The sequence below is a fragment of the Physeter macrocephalus genome, chromosome 11 (genome assembly GCF_002837175.3).
Source record: "Physeter macrocephalus isolate SW-GA chromosome 11, ASM283717v5, whole genome shotgun sequence".
Taxonomy (NCBI): domain Eukaryota; kingdom Metazoa; phylum Chordata; class Mammalia; order Artiodactyla; family Physeteridae; genus Physeter; species Physeter macrocephalus.
The window spans coordinates 107581014-107600619 of NC_041224.1; the positions used below are offsets into that span (position 1 = coordinate 107581014).

A 19606-nucleotide genomic window follows, 5' to 3' on the forward strand; every position below is an offset into this window, starting at 1 on the left:
TTTAGATCCAGGATCCTATCTGATCCTGGCATGGGGGACCTCTGGGGAAGACCTTTGATCTCCCTGAGCTTGGAAAGAATTACTTGCAATTCTTCTAGAATTACTTGGAAGGATACCATTGTAAGTGGCTGTGTATATCAATAAATCCTTCTGGTTCTCTGATTCTGCATGAACCCTTGTGATAGTAATGACTCTGTTTAAATACTATTAAAACAATAACAACAACAACAACTAATAATAGTATCTTTAAATGTTTACCTTGTGTCAGGCACTGTGCTGAGCCCTCTGGAAGCATCACATCACCTAATCCTCCACTACAATCTGATAAAATAGATACAGCTACTCATTCCCATTTTACAAACATGGAAACAGACTTAGATGGGTTATATAATTTTTAAGGTCTAACACTTGGAAAATAGAGTCGAGATTGGCCTCAGGTAGCCTGACCCCAGTGCTCTGCTCTCAAGTTAATTTGTAAGCTTCTGAGCTCTGGCTGGTGAGCATTGTGAATGAGATCCTTGAGTCTGAGTGTGTTATTCTGCTCTTACGTGTGTTGCTTTGAGCATATGTGCTGTCATGCTCTCCTTTGAGCTTGAAGGTGTTAGATGGCCTTCTCCCAGTTGTTAGTGTAAGATGGGCCAGAACAGGCCACTGCTTTGTGTGACTCCAGTGGGCGCTATTCGCATTGCAGTCTATGCATGGGCCCTGGCCATTCTGTGTGTGTGTGTGCGTGTGCGTGTGCGTGTGCGTGTGTGTGTGTGTCTCTCTCTCTCTCTCTCTCTCTCTCTCTCTGCTGGGGGTGGGGTTGTGGTGGGTATCAGATTTCTGATAACCTCTCTGAAAGTTGGAAGTCTACACATGTGTATTCTTAATAGCATATGAACTTCAGAAAAAACGGTATGGTATTATTTTAAAACATAACCTTTAAGGTCAGACACCTGGAATCAAATTCTAGCTCTATTCCCTATGATGTAAATGTCCTCGGGTGGGTTGCTTAAAGCTTGTTGCTTCATAAATAGAATGGGGAATAGTTCCTCCTGGAGTTGTGCCCGTTGAGATGATCATTACTGAGACTGGCACTTTGTATGTGATCAATAAATGGAAACGATCATTGCTCATCCGCGTGTCTTATTCCCCGAGTTCGGGTGTACGTGTGTGTATGTTTATTGCTTTTTATTGTGTGTGTGGCTGAGGGCCTGGGTGTAGCCCTGTCCCGGCACCTCTTCGGGGTTCGTGAAGGGTCTCCCCGAGGCTCTCGGTTACACCCGCGTGGGCCCTGGGCTTCCCGTTCAGCGGCGGGGTGTCCTGTGCGGGTGTGCTGCCACGTGCCTGGCGTGCCTGTTTGTGCTCGGTGGCCCGGCTGGCGCGGGCGTGTTTGGGGTGGTGGTAATTACTGGGAGGGCCCAGCCCTAATGAGTGTGATCTCGTTACACTCTCACCGCCTCTAATGGAGCTAACCTCATTTCACAGCCATTAGAGATGGAGATGAGGCCCCGCCCCCGGCCCCGCCAGCTGCAGCTCCGGCAGCCCCGGCCACGTCCTTTCCCTCCGGCTCGCCATCTCCCCGTGCCACCGCTCCTCTCCCTCCCGGCCCTCGGCTCCTCCTTCCAGGCTTCCCTCTCCCGTTCCCCATTGTTCTCTTCCCTTCCCGTCTTTCCGCGCCTCTCTCCCCTGCCCTCCTCTTCCCTCGTCCCCCTGCCCTCCTCTCCTCCATTCCTGCCTTCCTCTCTCCTTTCCTCATCCCCCCCGCTCTTTCTTCCCCGGGTCCGTCGGTCCTCCGCGCCCTCTTCTCCGCGCCCCTCCCCCGCCCTTCCCTGCTGCTGGCCCTCCCCTCCCCCACGGTGCCCCGTCTGGCCAAAGGACAAATCTCAAGGGGAAACCAGCAAAGACAAACAAGGTGCAGTGACTTCATTATCGTCGTTAATTTGCCACTTCAGTTCCTCCCACAAGGGTCAAAGCCGGCACGGCTTGAACTCAGAACTGACGCGGAGGCTGAGCCGGCCGCCTGCCTGCCTTTCCCGCCTTAAGCCTCTTCCACAACCGCTCGGCCTCCCTCCTCCTCGCGGCCGTCATTTCTCTGCAGGGGGTCAGGCTCCGGGTTTTTCTCTTCCGTTTCTGAGTCCTCGCAGCCTCAGCCTACCGCCTTCCTTCCTTTTTCATTTAAACCGTGGCCTTCTCTCCACCTCTCTCCCGGCTCCAAGTCACATGGTTTTTACCTCTGACTCCCTCTTTCTCGTCCTATTCAGCCTGTTTCCGCTTTTCCCACTCCTCCCCGCCCCGTCCATCCTGAACCAGTATCTCGGTCTTCCCTCTGCCTAACCTCAAGCACACTCCTTCCCCTAAAGCACCGGGATTTATCTCTAGGTTTTGAAAACCACGTAGCCTGATGAAGCTGAGGATGGGAGGAAGGAGGAGTTTGTGGTCCAAGCGGGAAAAGCGGTACAGAACGTGGAAATGGCTGGACAGAAAGGAAGACAACTCTGATGGGGGGTGCGTGACAGGCACACGCGTCAAAGCAAGCAGCAGAATCTAGACTCAGACACCTGAGACTCAGGACACACTGGGCCCCAGAGAAGCAACCTTGCCAAGACCAGAGAAAAAGGAGGATGGGCCAGAGGGCTTTGGGCTTGAGACTGGGGGCTGGGGTCGGGTAGGGGTGCATCAACAACAAAACAAGGAGTGAAAAATCTGAGGATGGACATGGTGTTTACCCCATCAGCTCCTCAGGGAAACACAACCTAACACTCCTGTCCCACCCTCTGCCCTCCTTCACTGAGAAGCCAAATGACTGGCAATTGACTCTTGACCTTTAGCCCAATGCCAGCCCCAAAGGGAGAGGCTGAGGGTAGTTGGCTGTAACTGGAGGAGGCGCCAGGGAAATGTCCACACGTGAAGTAAACGTTTCTTCACCCACCCCTGCCCCACCTACTCTGCACATCAAAATGCCACAGAGGACTAGACACAGCCCGTGAATGCCCTCTTCTCTCCACAGAGAGTGCTTGCTACTTATGGCCCTCTAATTTCACAGGCCCCTGTGCCAACACTGTTCCACTGGGGGGGCCCTGCTGTGATTCCACGGCTGGAACCCTGGCTTCAGTGTAATACCGTATTCCTGCCCAAATACAGAGGCAGCTCCTGTTCTCTCATTTGACTTTGAAAGAGAGATTTTGAAGGGTGCCAGGCTGTCTTGGGAGGGATTAGGAAAAGGTGTCTTCTTCCAGGTGTGTACAGCCTGCACAGCAGTGGTACAGCTTGGTGACAGGAGAGCAGGTGGATCTCAGCCCTGTTACCCCTTAACTGGGCACCCTAGACAACTGGACACAGAGGCCCTGGTCTGCACAAGTGCTTATAAGAGGGGGATACTGAGAGCCAATGGGATTACCTCAGGGTGCTGAAAGGCACCTCTAAATCCTTCACCCTGTCTCACCAGCCTGGTGGGGGGAGGACGGGTGGGCAGGCAGTCCCCTGGGGCTTTCCACAGAGAGGCAAGGGGCTCTAGAAAAGTGAGGGGTGGGATGACTGAGAAGCCACAGAAGAAAGATGGAAAAATCAATGAAATGAGTTTCTAACGGTGAGGTAAAGGACCGCCGTGTCGACAGCCTGTCGCCTGCTGCAAAATATGAGCTGCCCAAGTCCATGGCGGCGGCTGGAGGCTGACAGTGCATCCAGCCGCCACTGTCCTCCCTGCAGGCCCCCGCCCACCGGCCCCTTCTCCAGCTGCCCTGCCCTTTCTTATTATAGCTAGACTCTCCCCCAGGGCTCCCAGCTCGCTTCCTCTCATCCAGAGCTTCTTTCCTGGATTCCTTTGATCCATTTGCCACAGGAACAGGTTAAGTTATAATTCCTGATTGGGTGCATCTTTCTCCTCTATGGCTTCCGTGTTTAGACTCCCCACCCTTCAGACCTCAAGAGCTGTGATGAGCTCTGCATCTCCTGCCTCTCCCTCTTTCACTTTATATCTCTCGACTCCAACAACGCATTGCGTAGTCAGATGTCAAGGCCATCCCTCACAGGGTTTCTCCCATCCAAGTCTGTGCCTCTTTCTGCCTTTTGTCCCACTTGGCCAATGCTGACTTCCTTGTAATTGTCTGGATTTGGACGGGGTGTTTAGGATGGGCCTGGAATTGATTTATGAACTCTTTGTGATCAGCACGTGCGTGCGCACGTGTGTGTGTGTGTGTGTGTGTATGTGTGTGTACTTATGTATTTATACATGGCAGATTCATTTGTGGTTTCACAATTGGAAATGGGGTGGGGTAAGGACGCTACTTCCAATTCAAAATCTCCGACTCTGTCTTTAGAAACAACTCTCAACCTTTTCTGGAAACCACCTCCTTTCTCTAGCCTCCTCCGTATCTTCCTTCTGGGCTCCTAAGACTGTTCATTCATGTTTTCCTCCCATTATCTCTGCAAAGACTCCCCAGATCAGCCCCTAGAGTCAGCCCTGGATGCTTCCAAGTGGGCCCCTAACCCAGTCTCTCCTCTCTCTGCCTCAGATCTCACAGTTGCTCCCCTCCAGCCTTTTCCTTCAGTGTCTGCTTTCCCAGCTTGCCCATTTATGCAGACTTAGGCCTGAGGGGCGGGGTGAAAGGAAGGTGGGCAAGTCTTTTCCTTAGCCTCTCCCTATTAATTTGACCTCTTGATCAATAGATATTAAGCATCCTCTGTGTGACACACATTGTGCTAGGTCCTAGAAAACGATGGGAAACTAGACAGATGCAGCCCCTGCTCATATGGCCATCAGGACTAACCCTGGATCTCTCACCCGACAGCTTCTCTCAGAGTCCCCCTTTTTTTCCCCCTCCCTCCACAGCCAAATTCCACCATGCCCTCTGGCATTTCAGAATCCTTCCCTATTCTGTATCCCTGCTTCACACAGCTCTCACAAGCTCCTATCCCCTCTAATCTGCATTTCCAGCTTCCGTCTCCATTCCTAAACCCAAAGCAAGGTTCATCTTACATTTTCAGTGACTCCCCTCCCTGCTCACAGAGCCCTTCTCCTTTCACATTCTGTAAATGCCATTTCCAGCTCTTTTCCTCCTTTTCCTGCTTTTCAGTCCTACCATCCCATCCTCAATGCCCCTGTCTCCTGAGGTCCCTTCCTCTTGCTCCTGCAGGCTCTAGTGAACCTCAGGTGCTCACAAACAAGACTTCATTTGGAGCTAAGAACAGCTCCAGGGAGGCAAGGTCAAGCTACCAGACGCAGGAATCCTACAGATTTGACTCTGGCCCCGGCCCCAAATGTGTGCAGCTTCCCAGCAAAGCAGCAAGTTGTTCCTCTATGGGTCTTAAGGTAACACCGGCTGCTCTGACATCATAGAGGGAGGACCCCCGTCAGGTTGCCAAGGCAACACCAGCAGTTTATGACATCAGAGGCTGGAGGTCTTTGGTGCTCAGGGGGCTAGAAAGATTCCAGTTCCTATCAGCTAAAGTAAATGGGAATTCCACTTTTTCATCTCTTTGCTCATGTTGCCCTGGCTTGGGGATGAAAAGCAAAGGCTTCCGGTGGGGTAGTGAGGGATTTGGCCGATGAAATGAGCCAAATCTCTCCTTCTCTTCACCAGATATCTCTCTGCGCTCTCTCTCCTCTCCTTTGGCATCTCTCTCCTTTGGGGCTTCGCCCAGTGGTATTTCTGCTCTGCCTTTTTTCCAAATCGCCCCTCCTGCGGTGCTCTCTTTGCATCCATCATGCTGTGTCCTTCTCACACCAGAGGCATTTGTTTCCTTTGATATCTCATCTCTCCTCTTTCCCCCTACCAAGCTCTGTGCAGCTCTGATCTGCTTCAGCACTCCTCCCTTTGCCTTCCATTTCCCTTCTTTGTACCACACTCTTTTCCCACCTCATCTTATTCTTCCATTCCTCCTTTCCCCCATTTTACCACTGTATTTATTCAGTTCATATTGCTTTTTCTGGTGACCTTCCTCTTGAGAAATAATCTATCCTTTCTCTCCCTCTCTCCTTCTGTATCACTATTAATTCATGTTTTATTTCATTCTCCCAATTTTTCATTAATCACCCCTTGGTTCCTCCCCTGCCCCCCCATTCCGCATGTACTTTCATCCCTTCCTTTGCGCGTTCCTCACGTCATGCATTTCTCTACCCCATGCATTTATTGCACCCGGCCTCCCCTTCCTTTCTGTCACTCTATTCACCTCTGAAATTTTCCATTTTCTGCCCATATCTACCTCCTCCTTTTACCCTTCAAGCTCCTGAAGTCTGGAAAAACAATAATGGGCTTAAAACAAGGTAAACTCTCCAGACTCTTTATCCACCTTTCCCATTCTTTAGGCTGAATGAACCTGGCCCCTTGCATAAAATATCAATAGCTTCTGTCACACTAATGAAAACTGCCTCGTAATCATGCTGAATCCAAATATGATAAGAGTGAGGACCCAGGAAAAAGATGAATTAGAAAGTAGAGAAAAAGCCACAGATGTCTAGAATGAACTGAAAGATAAGGGGCAACCAAGCAGGGTGGAGCTTAGAATCCCAGAGAATGTCCCTTTACAAAATCAAAGTTGACAGTGAATGAACATAATGGCCCTGACTGATGAAGGGGTTATATGCCCCTGGAAGTCCATTAAGTTGATTTCTTGGCCTGTTTATGTGCTTTCACAAACCATACTTCCCAACTCTCCCAGCCCCTTTGCTCTCTGGTACATTCGCTGCTGCAGTTAAAATGCTGGGTGAGAAGATAAGGAATACAAGAAACTTAGGGTGACCAAGGAGAAAAGGTAGGAAGAGTGCAGATTATGGGAACAAGGGTGAAGAAGAGGCAAAGGAGATCATGGGAGACAGGGATGGGGAAAAAAGGGGGTGAAACAAAATGGGGAAATGAAATGATATAGAATGGTAAAGTGAGGGAAGGGAGGAAAGCCAAGTCAGCGAGGAAGAGGTTTGTGGTGGGAAGCTCCTGGAGAGGCAGATGACACACAGGAGACCAGAGGTGAGGTCCTGATGGGGGACACAGGCACATGGCAAAGGGGACAGTCAACAATGCTAGGAAGTTCCAAAGCTCTCTGGGTGAAGATGGAAGAGGAGGCCATCCTGGCCATGCTGAAAGGGCACTCGAATCCTTGGCGGAGACACATCTGCTCCTTCCCTCCACTCTTCCAGGTCTCTGACCAGTGACTACCACAATCATCAGTCATGACTGATAAGCAAACTCCAAAGCAGCCTGAAAAGGCCAGAGATATCCGTTCAGACCCTGAAGGAAAGGGCATGGAGTCCTAGATGGGTAGAACAGTCAGGCAGCCAAGGTGTAACACATAGTGACAGGGACACACAGGGAGAGGATCACCCGGGTAGAAGGTCACATCCGGAGATAGTGACACACAGACTCGGAGATGGATGGGTGGGTAGAATGAATGAGGTGCAGAATGGCAAAATCCAGAGGTAGGGACACATGGACGGAGATCAGCGGGGCAACAGAAGCAGCAAAACGCATGGTCGAGTTCTCGTTGATAGGGCTATTCAGAGAGAGGGATAGACAAGAGCAGATGGAGAGTTGGGGGCCAGGAGAGACACACTTCACCTTGAATAGGAGTAGAGGCCTCCCCTCACCTACTACTCACACCTTTCCAAAACAAAACAAAACAAAACAAACAAAACCCACCCCCACCCCCCCAAACCAACAAACAACTCAACTTCTGGCAAAACCTAAGATCGAAGATTAAGGGTATCCACGTCCTCTCCCACCCTCCCACCCCCCAGCGCGCTTGCCCATCCATCTGCCTGCCTGCTAGCCGCCGTCCCTCCCCCATCCTGCGGCCGGCGGGGGGCCACCGAGACCCAGGCGCCTCCAGACTGACAGCTCCGAGCCCCCGCACTCCCGCGGCCTCCCCTTCCCTCCGGGACCCCCGCTCCCTGCACAGCTCGGCGCGGCCCGTCTAGGCTCTCGTTACCCTCCATCTGTCCGGCTGGCTCCTGGTCCAGCCTCGAAACCTTTCCCTTCCCCGTCTCTACCTCCACCCCGGCATCTCTCTCTTCGCCCCATTCCCGCTCGCAGGCCCTCTCCTTCCCTCCCATACCCCTGTCCCTCCTTCTCCTCAGGCTCTCGGTGTGTCCGTCTGGGTCCCCTCCCCCAGTCCCTTCCCGTCCCTCTCCGTGCCCTCCAGCGGCAGTCTCCGAGCGCCTCCTCTCCCCTCCGTCTCAAGCTTCCAAAGAGCAAGGAAGGGAAGAAGAGAGAGGGAGAGGAGAAAAAAAACCAACCCAGCAGCATCGGAAATCGATGCACTTACACCTCAGCTGGAAGCAGGGACGGGAGTCGAACCGCGGCCGCCCAGCAGCGCGAGGCGGGGAGGGGAGGGGGTGGCTCTTGGAAGGGACTTCTCCGATGTGTTGATTCCTTTTTTTCCCCTCCTCCTCCCTCCCTCCAGCGCTCACTCCGGGGCGTCGGGGACGGAGATGGAAAAAATAAATAAATAAATTCACGGCGGTGAGGGAAGTGAAGGAAAATAATCAATGCTATTTGGCTGCGGCTGAAGTGTTTTCCCGGCTCCGTGAGGGGGTTTCCATTGATTCACCCTGGGCACTCGCTCGCTCCCTGCCTCCTCCTCCTCCTCCTCGCCCTCCTCCTCCTCCTCCTCGCCCTCCTCCTCCTCCTCCTCCTCGCCCTCACTCCTCCGCCTCATTCACTGGCTGGAGCCGAGGCGTCCCACACAATGGAATAATCAATACCCAGGCGCCCGGGGCGGCCCCACTGAGCAGGTGCAGCGGCCCGCCCGCCGCGGAGTATGCCGGGAGTTGTAGTCCGTCCACCCCCGCCTCGGCCCCCCCGGTTCTAGAGCTTGTGTCCGCCTGCTTGGCTGAACTGTGGGCGGGACCAGAGGCCCGAGGACAGGCGGAAAGCGGTCCCGGCCACCTGCTTGACTGTGGCGCCAGGTCCAAGCCGGTGCCTGCAAAGAGGGCAGGCTCCTTTAAACACTTTCCTGTCTTCTCTTCCTTCTGCCTGCAGAAATCAAATCGCACACGTGTTTTGTAATTTTGTTTTAAATCAGCTCTAGAGCAAGTCCTGGCTTCTGCCAGCTTCCCGGAGCCACTCGAGGCCTGTCTCTCTTTTTTCACTCCCTTCTTGCTTTAATAGTTCCTGTCCCTTCCAATTGGGCACTGGAAACTTATCTTCCACAGCAATTAGTCTTGGTCCCTGGGAGCTTCTGTCTCCTCCACGTGGTCACTGAGTCCCCAGAGTTGGGTGGGGGGAGGGGAGGTTCTGGGTCTTCTCTTCCTTCTGCCTGCAGAAATCAAATCGCACACGTGTTTTGTAATTTTGTTTTAAATCAGCTCTAGAGCAAGTCCTGGCTTCTGCCAGCTTCCCGGAGCCACTCGAGGCCTGTCTCTCTTTTTTCACTCCCTTCTTGCTTTAATAGTTCCTGTCCCTTCCAATTGGGCACTGGAAACTTATCTTCCACAGCAATTAGTCTTGGTCCCTGGGAGCTTCTGTCTCCTCCACGTGGTCACTGAGTCCCCAGAGTTGGGTGGGGGGAGGGGAGGTTCTGGCTCCTCATCCTCATCTTCAGTGTATCAGCTCCCATAAGCTCCCCTATATTCTAATAACAATAGCTGCTAAAATTTATTGAGTGCATAGGGACAGATCCAAGCACTTTTACATATATTAACTTATTTAATCTTCACAACTAGTCTCATTTTACAGTTGAGGAAACCAGGGCACAAACAAGTTAATTAACTGGCCCAAGGTCACACGGCCAATAAGTGACCCCTCCAGGATTCAAATCCTGATAGTCTGACTCCAGACCTCACACTAGCTGCTATAGCCTACTTCTCTTAAAAGAAAAAAAAAAATCCTGGAGTTCACAGGAAAAAATGAAGGAGAAAGAAACTAACATTTTGAATCTCTATGATGTGACAGTTTGTCACTGAATTCCTCACACTTAACTGTGGGGCAGTCCACATTTTACCAAAGAGAAAACAGAGGTTTAGGGAGGTGGAGTTGCGAGCCCAATGCCAAACACCAGTAAAGTGAAGATGGGACTCAACTCCAGGTCTGTCTAGCTTTGGAGTCTGGTCTTTCCTTTTCCTTAAACTGCTGCCTTGGCCCTACTGGACTGGACCTTATAACTCACAGAAGAGATTAAGTCTTCTTCCTCTGGGCAACAAAACTGATAAGCAAAGGACAGATGAAAAGCAGGCCAGTGAAAGGAATTAGGGGCTGGGGTCCCTCCCCTCTCTGCACATTGGTACCTGTCATAGGATGTGGTGGGGTATGCCTTAAAGAGATCCCAAGTTCAACATGCCACGTCTGTAAACCAGTGTCCTCTCCACAGTACCTCCCATGGGTCACGTGTTTCCAGAAACATACTGGGGAGAGGACAGGTATTGACAACCTAGCACTTCTCACCCATCATAGGAGCAGGCCCAGGAGTTGACAAGAGCCACTGTTCTTCAGCAAGCTACCTTACCCAAAGAATCAGACATACAGTTGATGCCTCCAGCTAATCATAGCCCTGGGAGGGAGTAAGGAGAAGGAGCCTTCTCTATTTTGTCTCCCAAAGCAAAGGGCCATTCTCATGTCTTCCTATATTTTAAATGAACATAAGTATTTCTCCTATTCCTGACAAAGCCTGCTCAGGGGCCACTGGACAAACTCCTCAGTCTGACACTCAAAACCTTTTCCAACCTGCCCCTCAAGTGTATTTCTAGATTCATCTCTTTCCTCTTACACACGGGCCAGGTGCGCTCCAGCTTCTGAGCCTTTGCTCATGCTGTTCCTGTCACCATCTTGGTCTCCAACCGTTGAAATCCCATCATGTCTTTAGTTTTCATACAAAATATCACTTCCTCCTTTTATAGAAAGTCTCCCATCCACCCTTATCCTGAACATTCATGAGGATATATTAACTCCCCTTTAAAACTCCAGAGTCTAGAGTAGCTGTACTTGTCTTAGTTATCCCTTTTTTTTTTTTTTTTTTTTCCCTAGCTCATTCCCCCCGGCCCGCATTCAGTGGGACACCATAATAGTCAATAAAATATTTGCTGGACAGCGTCTGAGTGTCTTGTATTCCAGGCCCATTTGCCAATGGGGTGAGGGGGTTGGAGACACGACTGGGGCCTCAGCTCCTTTTCCATCCGACTCTCTCAACTTTAGGTCGAGTCCCGCAGGCGTTAATCGCAGCTTTCCTGTCACCATAGCGACGGGTGGGGCAAGAAAGCAAAGTCTCCCTTTGGAACTACATCTCCCATCATGCACCCGGGCCCCAGGGTGCCGACTCAGCCGGCGGCCTGAGACCCGGGCCGCCCCCACCCCCGAGAGCCGGCAGGGGTCTGGGAGGAGGAGCAGAGCGCAGGGAGGCGGCCTCGCTCTCGGCCCTCCGCGGAGGTTGCGGCCTCCTATAAGCTAGCAGGCTTCTCGGGCCCCGGCCTGCCCTCGGCTTCGCCACAGCGGGCCTAATATGGCCGCTCGTGCCCGGACCTCCCGGGTGTGCAGAGAACCGGGCCGAGGTCCGGGACCAGGAACTGTTCCCGGCATTCCTCGCGGGCGTGGCGTGGGCTCCCTTCCCCCTTCTCCAGGTCCCGCGAGAGGGAGATCCTGGGGCTTTGAGGTGAGACTGGAGCCTCCGCTGGCCGTTGCTGTGGGGGGATCGGGCGGGGTCGACCCCAGCAGTGAGCCGCCGTCCTCCCGGGGTAGCATGGTGTCTAGCAGGCGCGTTGAAAGGACACCCGCTACACGGCCTGCTTTCTAGAGAGCCCTTTGGATTGAGGGCATTTTCAGCAGTGGAAGGGATCTTAACTGGAGACTTATCCCTATTGCTGAACCTTAAAACATCAGAGACAAGAAGGGGGCATCCATCACAGAGGCAGGGAGGAAGGGCCCCCAACAGAGAGCACTGCGACAGTGTGTGCGCCTCCTAAGTTCTTCCGGGGGTAGGGGTCTTTGGGAGCTCAGCCAATGTTTGTTGATTGACTGATTGCAGGTAGCATGGCCCAGGGCCTGATTGAAGTGGAGCGAAAGTTTGTTCCCGGCCCTGGCACAGAGGAGCGGCTGCAGGAATTGGGGGGTACCCTGGAGCGCCGAGTCACTTTCCGAGACAGCTACTATGACACCCCTGAGCTGAGCCTCATGCGGGCTGACTACTGGCTCCGACAGCGAGAGGGCAGTGGATGGGAGCTCAAATGTCCCGGAGCAGCAGGTGTCTCAGGACCCCACACTGAGTACATGGAACTCACAGCTGAGCCTGCAGTTGTGGCCCAGCTCTGTGAGGTGCTGAGGGCTGAAGTCCCGGGGGCTGGAGGCGTGGCTGCTGTGCTGGGCCCCCTGGGGCTGCAGGAAGTAGCTAGTTTTGTGACTAAGCGTAGTGCCTGGAAACTGGTGCTGCGCGGAGCTGATGAAGAGGAGCTGCCGGTCAGGGTGGACCTGGATACAGCTGACTTTGGCTACGCTGTGGGTGAGGTAGAGGCCCTGGTGCAAGAGAAGGCTGAAGTCCCAGCTGCCCTAGAGAAGATCCACAGCCTCAGCAGCATGCTTGGTGAGGGAGACAGGTCTTTCTGTGCTTCCCTTTCTCCTCTTCTGGGTATACCCGCTGGGCCAGTTAGTGGGGAGGGTCTTGAGGCTATTTCTGTAAGAGGAATTATTTTAGCAATTTTCTAGAGGACCCAGTTTGCTTAGGGCTCTATCAAATCCAGTTTCCTCTTTTGCAATAGTTGTCTAACCTGGATTGAATCCTTCCATGTCTCTAATCCATCCCAGTCATTGTCTCATGTAGTTCTCATACCTCTAGTCACTCCAAGTGTCTTTCAGTTCTATTTGTCAGTTCTCCCCTTCAATCTTTCCATCCATCCTTCCTTCTCCCAACTCCTGTCCTCTCACTTTTACAACTAAATCCTCATTTAATTTGTCCTATTGGCTTGAGTAAAAGGCAAGAATGTTGTGCCTATGTGACAGACAGCGGGGCGAACGTTAGCAGATTAGTTTTTCTGTTCCCAGGCTTAGCTCCCTTGTACACAGTTCATCCACAGTATAGTGTTGTGCATGCCATCGGGCCTTACAGCCCTGGAATGCTGCTCTTGCCTCCCCAGCAAACCCACAGTGAGTTCCCTGCTATCTGCCCAGCATGCTGCCAGGCACTAACAGTCAGACACTGGCTTATTGTGACTCCACACCACACAGGCTAGAATTCTCCGCGAATCCCACCCCATGGCTGTAGCTGCTTCTCTTCTTTCTACATCCCTTGGTTTCTCTCTCTGTGTGCATCTCTGCATGTGCTTCATTACCAAGCTAATGAGCTTTGGCCTGGCTGGATAGGCTTTAATCTTGATTGGGGGGCAGAAGCAGTAATTGAAATGAGTCACTATTGAGGCACCCTCTGTCTTCATGGTGCCTGAGTGCCTTTCACCACTTCTTGCTGGAGGAGAGGCTCATGCTTGGCTTCCCAGGCCCACTCCTGCCTCAAGTGGCCCTCTTAGGCCCTGCTTCCCTAGGCTAATCAGGGAGTGGGCTGGCAAGTTAGAGAAGCTGGACGGACGGCGTTCAGAATCCAAGTGCTGCCTTGGAAACAACTTTGGGGTCCAGCTGCGTGGGCAGCGAGAGTCAAAGCATTTCCGGCTCTGTCTGGTTCTCATTCTCCTTTTGCCTGTAGGTGTGCTGGCGCAGGAGACGGCACCTGCCAAGCTGATTGTGTACCTACAGCGCTTCCGGCCTCAGGACTATCAGCGCCTGCTAGAAGTGTACAGCTCCAAAGAGAAGCCTTAGGGGACTGGAAGATACAGACGTGACACTGGGCTAGGGTGTCACTTGCCTGATGGGGAAGAAAGCTCTGGGTCGAATGAGGTTCATTCCTGGGCTCACTGTGCCTCTTGCTCTCTGGCTTCCCTTCCCACAGTGACTCCTCTCTCCAGCTCCGCCTGTTCCTTCACCCTACCCTCAGCTATCCTTCCTGGAGCCTTCCCTGGCTGCCCCCTCTCCCTCATCCGTCAGAGGCAATCTGTGGGCCGCCCCTCTCCCCTGGCCGCTAAGCAGCCTCCATTGATTTCCGCTCGTGTTTATAGGATTTCCACTTAGCCGTGATCAGTAGTTAAGCACAGGAAAATCCCTTGCCACCCTCCCTCCCTTGGTCGATGGCATTGATTCTGCCAGCGGCTCCTAAACCACCTTACAGCTGAGTTAGAGATGAGGGGAGGCAGCAGGGAATTCCCTGCCCTGGGGTATGGGGAATAGCAGAAGGTTGGGGAAATGGGTGGGAATCCCTGTTAGAAATCTAGAAATTCTGGTTTGATGTTGCCCCTGTGCCCTGCTCTGGCCCAGAGGGTAGAGTGCCTCCTGTGGAAGTTTAGGGGCACATTTGCCCCCCAACCTGGACAGGAGTAGAAAGAAAACCTTCCTTTGTTGAGACCAGTTCCAAAGGCTTAGGGCAAGATACCTACTTGCTGTGTAAGAAGGCTCTTCCCTGGCTGTTATTCACATACGTTTTCTACCTCAAATATGGCTTCCCCCCTCAGGCTTTATTGGGCTTTCACTATTTGTGGGGTTGGGGGCAGCCCCCCCTACCCGTTTCTGCAGTGGCAAGTACAGGACCAGAGTGCCACCTGCTGGTTGTCCTCAGATATGGGCTCCAAGTAGCTGGGGCCCCAGGGTTTGGGGACACAGGAGGGTTTCAGGCTGTGAGTGGAGGCCGAGTTACTGCCATGTCTCCACAGGCAAGTTGTTCACCTCAAAAGTTTCCTGCACCGACTGGCCAAAGTGGTTGTAGGTGAGGCGCAGCTTCAGCCGCAAGGGGGCCTAGGAATAGGAGAACAGAGACCAGGGTAAGCGCCAATGACTCCTCCCTTCACTGGGTCTTAGCCTCGAGGGGCTCCTGGAGCTCACCTTCTTGGGATTGAGGATTCTGAGGAGCTGGGTCATCGGAAGGCCACCCTGAGCTGGAACTGTGTCCCCACTGGGAGCCTGTAGCTGCAGCTGGAAACTCTGAACGCAGGAGGTTGGATGGAGCACACCGCAGGGCAGCTTGCTGGGCTCATGTAACCCCTCCACACCCAATAGTTTTAAACCCTCTTCCCATAACTCCCCAAGTGCCTGTCTCTGCAAGTCACTCTCTTCTCATCTCATCCTCTCCCCCACCCACCTCCTCTACTTAGTGGCCTTTTCTCCTAGAGTACCGAGGCCACCTCTGAAACCCAGTCTTCTACAAACCTTGGGCACAGCGGCCTGGCAGATGAAGTGGGTGACATCACCCCCTGAGGTGTTGGTGGCAGTGACAGTGATTAACAGCAAAGTAGGGGTTCCAGGGGGTCGAACGAAAGAAAGATTCAGCTGTAATCCTTCGCGCTCAAACACTTTGAGATTTGGGATGGGAGCTACAGCAGGGAGAAAGAAGTGGCTCAGTGTATGGGCTGAAGATAATAGTTCACTCATTCAATAAAAATTAAACGAGCACCCACTGGGTGCAGGGCACTGCGCGAGATGCTAGTGACAGAGTGGATAAGATGTGGCCTCTGATGGAGCTTACAGCCTAGTCGCGGGGAGAGAAACAATAAACAAGAAAGATAATCACAGACTGTAACTGGTGCTCTGAAGGAGACAAACTATGCCAGGATAAGTGGGGGGAACTAACTTAAATAGGAGAGGTAGGGGAAGGCATCTGACAGTTTAGCTGAGGCCTGAAGATTGAGAATGAGCCAGTCATTTTGATGTGCTGGGGAAAGAACATTCCGTGTGAAAAGAATATGAACGCCAAGGGCTTGAGGTGAGAGGGCCTGAGGAGCTGAGAGGGGGCCAGTGGAGCGGGTAGTGGGAAAGCATGTGAGGTGGGCGGGGAGGAAGCAGGGCCCGCAGGCCAGGGAAGAAGTCTGGAACAAAGGGAAGATACTGGAGGGTGTTCAGGAGGAGACTGGCATGATGTAATGAAGCCTTTCACTAAGATGGGGATGTGATGGGGGTACACAGCAGGGAAGAGGGTATCAACCTCAGTCCTTGGCTTAGAAGGGGAAGCAGCCTATTTCCACCGCCCCTTCTTTAAGACATCTCCCCTTTGCTGAGGCTTACCAGGGGGTGGAGGAGCACAGGGAAGGTTGAGGAGGTGTATCAAAGCGCCTCCTGGGGTGGGATCCAGAGGGGGAGGGTGCTGGGCGTCCCCAGAAGGGCCATCCAGGAGATGTAACAGATCCAAGAGCTTTGAGGCCTGGGGGAGAGGGCTGAAGTGTCAGGGCTGGGTATGGAAGCTGGACCATGCCCTTCCCCCCTGGGGCTCCCGGCCTCCTCACCTGGGGTTCTGTGGGGACAGGGGCTGCTTCCGAAAGCTGGGCTGTTTCTTTGCTTTCCTTTGCTTCCTCATCAACCTGAGAGCCACCTCGCTCCACGAGAGGTATCTTTTCCAGGATGGCAGCCCTGAGAGGATGGAATGCAGGTGTATCCCTTTGGGTAGACCCTGGGCTTTGCACATGAGGCATGTGGGAGGAGGGGTAAGAACATGGGGAGTCCTGGGCACATGGTGGGTCAGAAGTGCCCCTCTGATTTCCTAAGATGGCACAGTCTTGCTGGCCTTCAGATGAACAAGGATGGTGGGAAGCCCACTTAGCTTCAGTGAACTGTGAGTAGGAGGCTCTGACTGGATGAGGAAGGACACAGGTGAGGATGAGGCCCCTGCACCCAAAAAGGGACAATGGGGGGCGGGCCAGGGGTTGGGTCCCACACTGGCAGAGTGGCGCGCACACCTCATGTGGTCATACTTCCGGAAGAGGGTGTTATACTCCACCGCCCGCTGCTGCAACTCCACGTCCAGGCAGCTCCCGTAGATGGACACAACCTGGCGGATGCGGCTGGGCCGCAGGGTGGTGCGTGAGTGGGAAGGGTCGTCTGCCACGCCCTTCACCTCCAGGATGCGGCAAGAAAGGAAGAGGCCCCACAGACCACGGATATACCCATGATTCTTGGCTCAAAAGGAAGAAGCTAAGGAGGGAGGAATGGGGATCGGGGTGTGGGCCTGGACAGAAACTCAGAAACTGGGGGGCACAGTGAAGGGACATCTCTCAGTGGAGGCACCAAGAAGAGGCTCTGTGGGAGGGGTTGGGACCCACTCTTACTTGTTGTCCCCACGGAGCCGGGTGCTGAGCTTCACGAGGGCTGTGAGGGCATATCCTCGGGTGGCCGGCAGGGACATATGGGACTGCAGCACCCTTTCCAGCAGTGCCAACACCTCCTCTTCCTCCACCTTCCAGGGGGGGACACAGGGAGTGACCCTGGGGCCAGCCCTGCCTCCCCTGATATGTCCCTCCTCTGTGTATCCCCAACGCAGGACCTACCTGCAAGGGCTCAGTTTCCTCACAGCTACCTTCCAGCAGGAGGTCCCCGTATTCCCCGATGCACCAGGCTGCCACCTGCACCAGCGGTTGCTGCGTGGGATGAGAAACATGATGGGCCTGTGTCTATGTCCCCTCCTCACTTCCAGACCCCGTGACATCCTTTAGGCAGTGCAGAGATGGTGGAGTTTGGAGGGGTTGGGAAAGGGAGGGGCCTCAGCACAGGGAGCAGTTATGAGCAGTTTTGTTAATTTGCTCCCAGCTCTGTCCTGGCTCCTGGGCTTCCGCTGCCCTCTGGTGACCAAGTTTCAGAACTACATGGCCTAGGAGGGACCTACAGATTATCGTACTAAATTAAGCCAGACATAGAAAGACAAACATTGTATGATATCACTTGTATATGGAATCTAAAAAGTAATAAAAATGAATCTATATACAAAACAGAAACAGACTCACAGACATAGAAAACAAACTTATGGTTACCAAAGGGGAAGGGGGAGTGAGAAGGATAAAGAGTATGGGATTAACAAACTACTATATGTAAAATAAATAAGCAAGGATTTACTGTATAGCACAGGGAACTATATTCAATATCTTGTAATAACCTATAATGGAAAGTAATCTTAAAATATGTATGTATAACTGAATCACTTTGTTGTGCACCTACAACTAACACAATATTGTAAATCAACTATATTTCAATTTAAAAAAATATCCTAGAATAAAATTCAGAAAGTAATGCCAAAACAAAAACAAAAACAAACCTACATGGCCTAACCACAAGGGGTGCAGCAAGGATGGGGAGAAGTGAGGGGGGGTTCCTCCCTTGAGGAAGGGGCGGGTGGTTTCTGCCTAGCCTACTAAAGTAATATGGAAAGGGGGCTATAGATACTGGTTGGCATCTGTGATTTCACTCAGCATTCAAGGTAATAATAAAACCGGGGACTTCCCTGGTGGCGCAGTGGTTAAGAATCTGCATGCCAATGCAGGGGACACGGGTTCGAGCCCTGGCCCGGGAAGATCCCACATGCCGCGGAGCAACTAAGCCCGTGCGCCACAACTACTGAGCTTGCGCTCTAGAGCCCATGAGCCACAACGACTGAGCCCGCGTGCCACGACTATGGAAGCCTGTGCGCCCTAGGGCCCTGCTCCACAACAAGAGAAGCCACCGCAAATGAAAAGCCACACACCGCAATGAAGAGTAGCCCCCGCTCGCTGCAACTAGAGAGAAAGCCCACGTGCAGCAACAAAGACCCAACGCAGCCGAAACAAACAAACAAACAAACAAACAAAACCTATGGGGGACTTCCCTGGCAGTCCAGTGGTTAAGATGCCATGCTTCCAATGCAGGGGGCACAGGTTCGATCCCTGGTTGGGGAACTAAGATCCCACATTAAAAAAAAAAAAGCAAAGATCAAGGCAGCTCTGGGAGATAGGCAGGGTAGAATGCTGAGTAGACCTAGCATGAAGGTAAATGAGTCATCTGTGGTTGCACAGACAGTAGGTGTCAGAGCCAGGACAGACGTCCAGGTGTTCTAACTACAAACAGGGCTCTGTCTTTGAGTGTCTCCTCTGCTAAGTAGAGAGCTGTGACCCTGAGGGAAAAACAGTTGGGAATCAGGTATACGGAGCAGGTGGCCCAGGAAGGGCTGGGCAGCCCCAGGCCTGGTGGTGGGAGCAGTACCTGGGAGATGTCCTCAGTCAGGGCGCTGTAGAGACGGCGCACAGAGTAGGCATGGAGCTCCTGGGCACCCCCAATCAGCTGGGTCAGGTTGGCCACTGCGTCATCGCGCACATGGGTGCCTGCCTGGAGGGGTGAACGTGGCTGAGTCAGTGTGGTGAACCCTGCACGCTCCCGCCCAGCTCTCAGTCCAGCCCCTGCCTCACCGTCATCAGCACACGTAGGGTGGTGTCTATGTGCCACCGCTTGGTTGGGGCAAACCTAGGGGACATACGACTCTTCAGTCCTGGTGCTGACGGTCCCTGGATTCCACCCTCTCTGCCTCGTGGGCACCCATCCCCTCACCTCTCTGCTGCCAGCAGGATGCCTGAGGCACAGTCGGCCTGTAGATCAGGGGGGCAGGACTCCAGAAAACCCTGCAGCTCCTGTGTCATGGCTCGCACGTTGGAGCTATTCACCAGAGCCAGGCTCAGTTCCAGGGCCCGCCTGGCAGGAGAGATGTGTGTTTATACAAGGTAACCCAAGTCACCCTATGACATGCCTCGGGCCCCCCCTTCCCCAGGCACCTGTCTCCTTAGTCCCCTTTCTCCAGCTGCTCTGAGCTGGCCGGGGTCTTGGCCACCAGGCGCTGGGCCCTCTGCCCTGCCCTCTCCTTCCTCCGTCCTGCTCACCGGCTG

At 53.1% G+C, this 19606-nt stretch overlaps 2 protein-coding genes across 2 annotated transcripts; one reads left to right on the top strand and one right to left on the bottom strand.

Moving 5' to 3' along the window:
• Positions 1-11186: 11186 nt before the first annotated feature.
• THTPA (thiamine triphosphatase) lies at positions 11187-15507 on the top strand. Its single transcript, XM_007130083.4, has 3 exons — positions 11187-11559; positions 11932-12483; positions 13594-15507. Exons 2-3 carry the CDS (start codon positions 11937-11939, stop codon positions 13704-13706), a joined length of 660 nt encoding a protein of 219 aa, XP_007130145.2. The 5' UTR covers positions 11187-11559; positions 11932-11936; the 3' UTR covers positions 13707-15507.
• AP1G2 (adaptor related protein complex 1 subunit gamma 2) lies at positions 14608-19423 on the bottom strand. Its single transcript, XM_028495649.2, has 11 exons — positions 19275-19423; positions 19136-19190; positions 18933-19055; positions 17252-17341; positions 17033-17160; positions 16664-16768; positions 16214-16337; positions 15996-16131; positions 15144-15307; positions 14820-14918; positions 14608-14732 (listed from the first exon to the last, which is right to left on the bottom strand). Exons 1-11 carry the CDS (start codon positions 19361-19363, stop codon positions 14631-14633), a joined length of 1215 nt encoding a protein of 404 aa, XP_028351450.1. The 5' UTR covers positions 19364-19423; the 3' UTR covers positions 14608-14630.
• Positions 19424-19606: the final 183 nt, after the last annotated feature.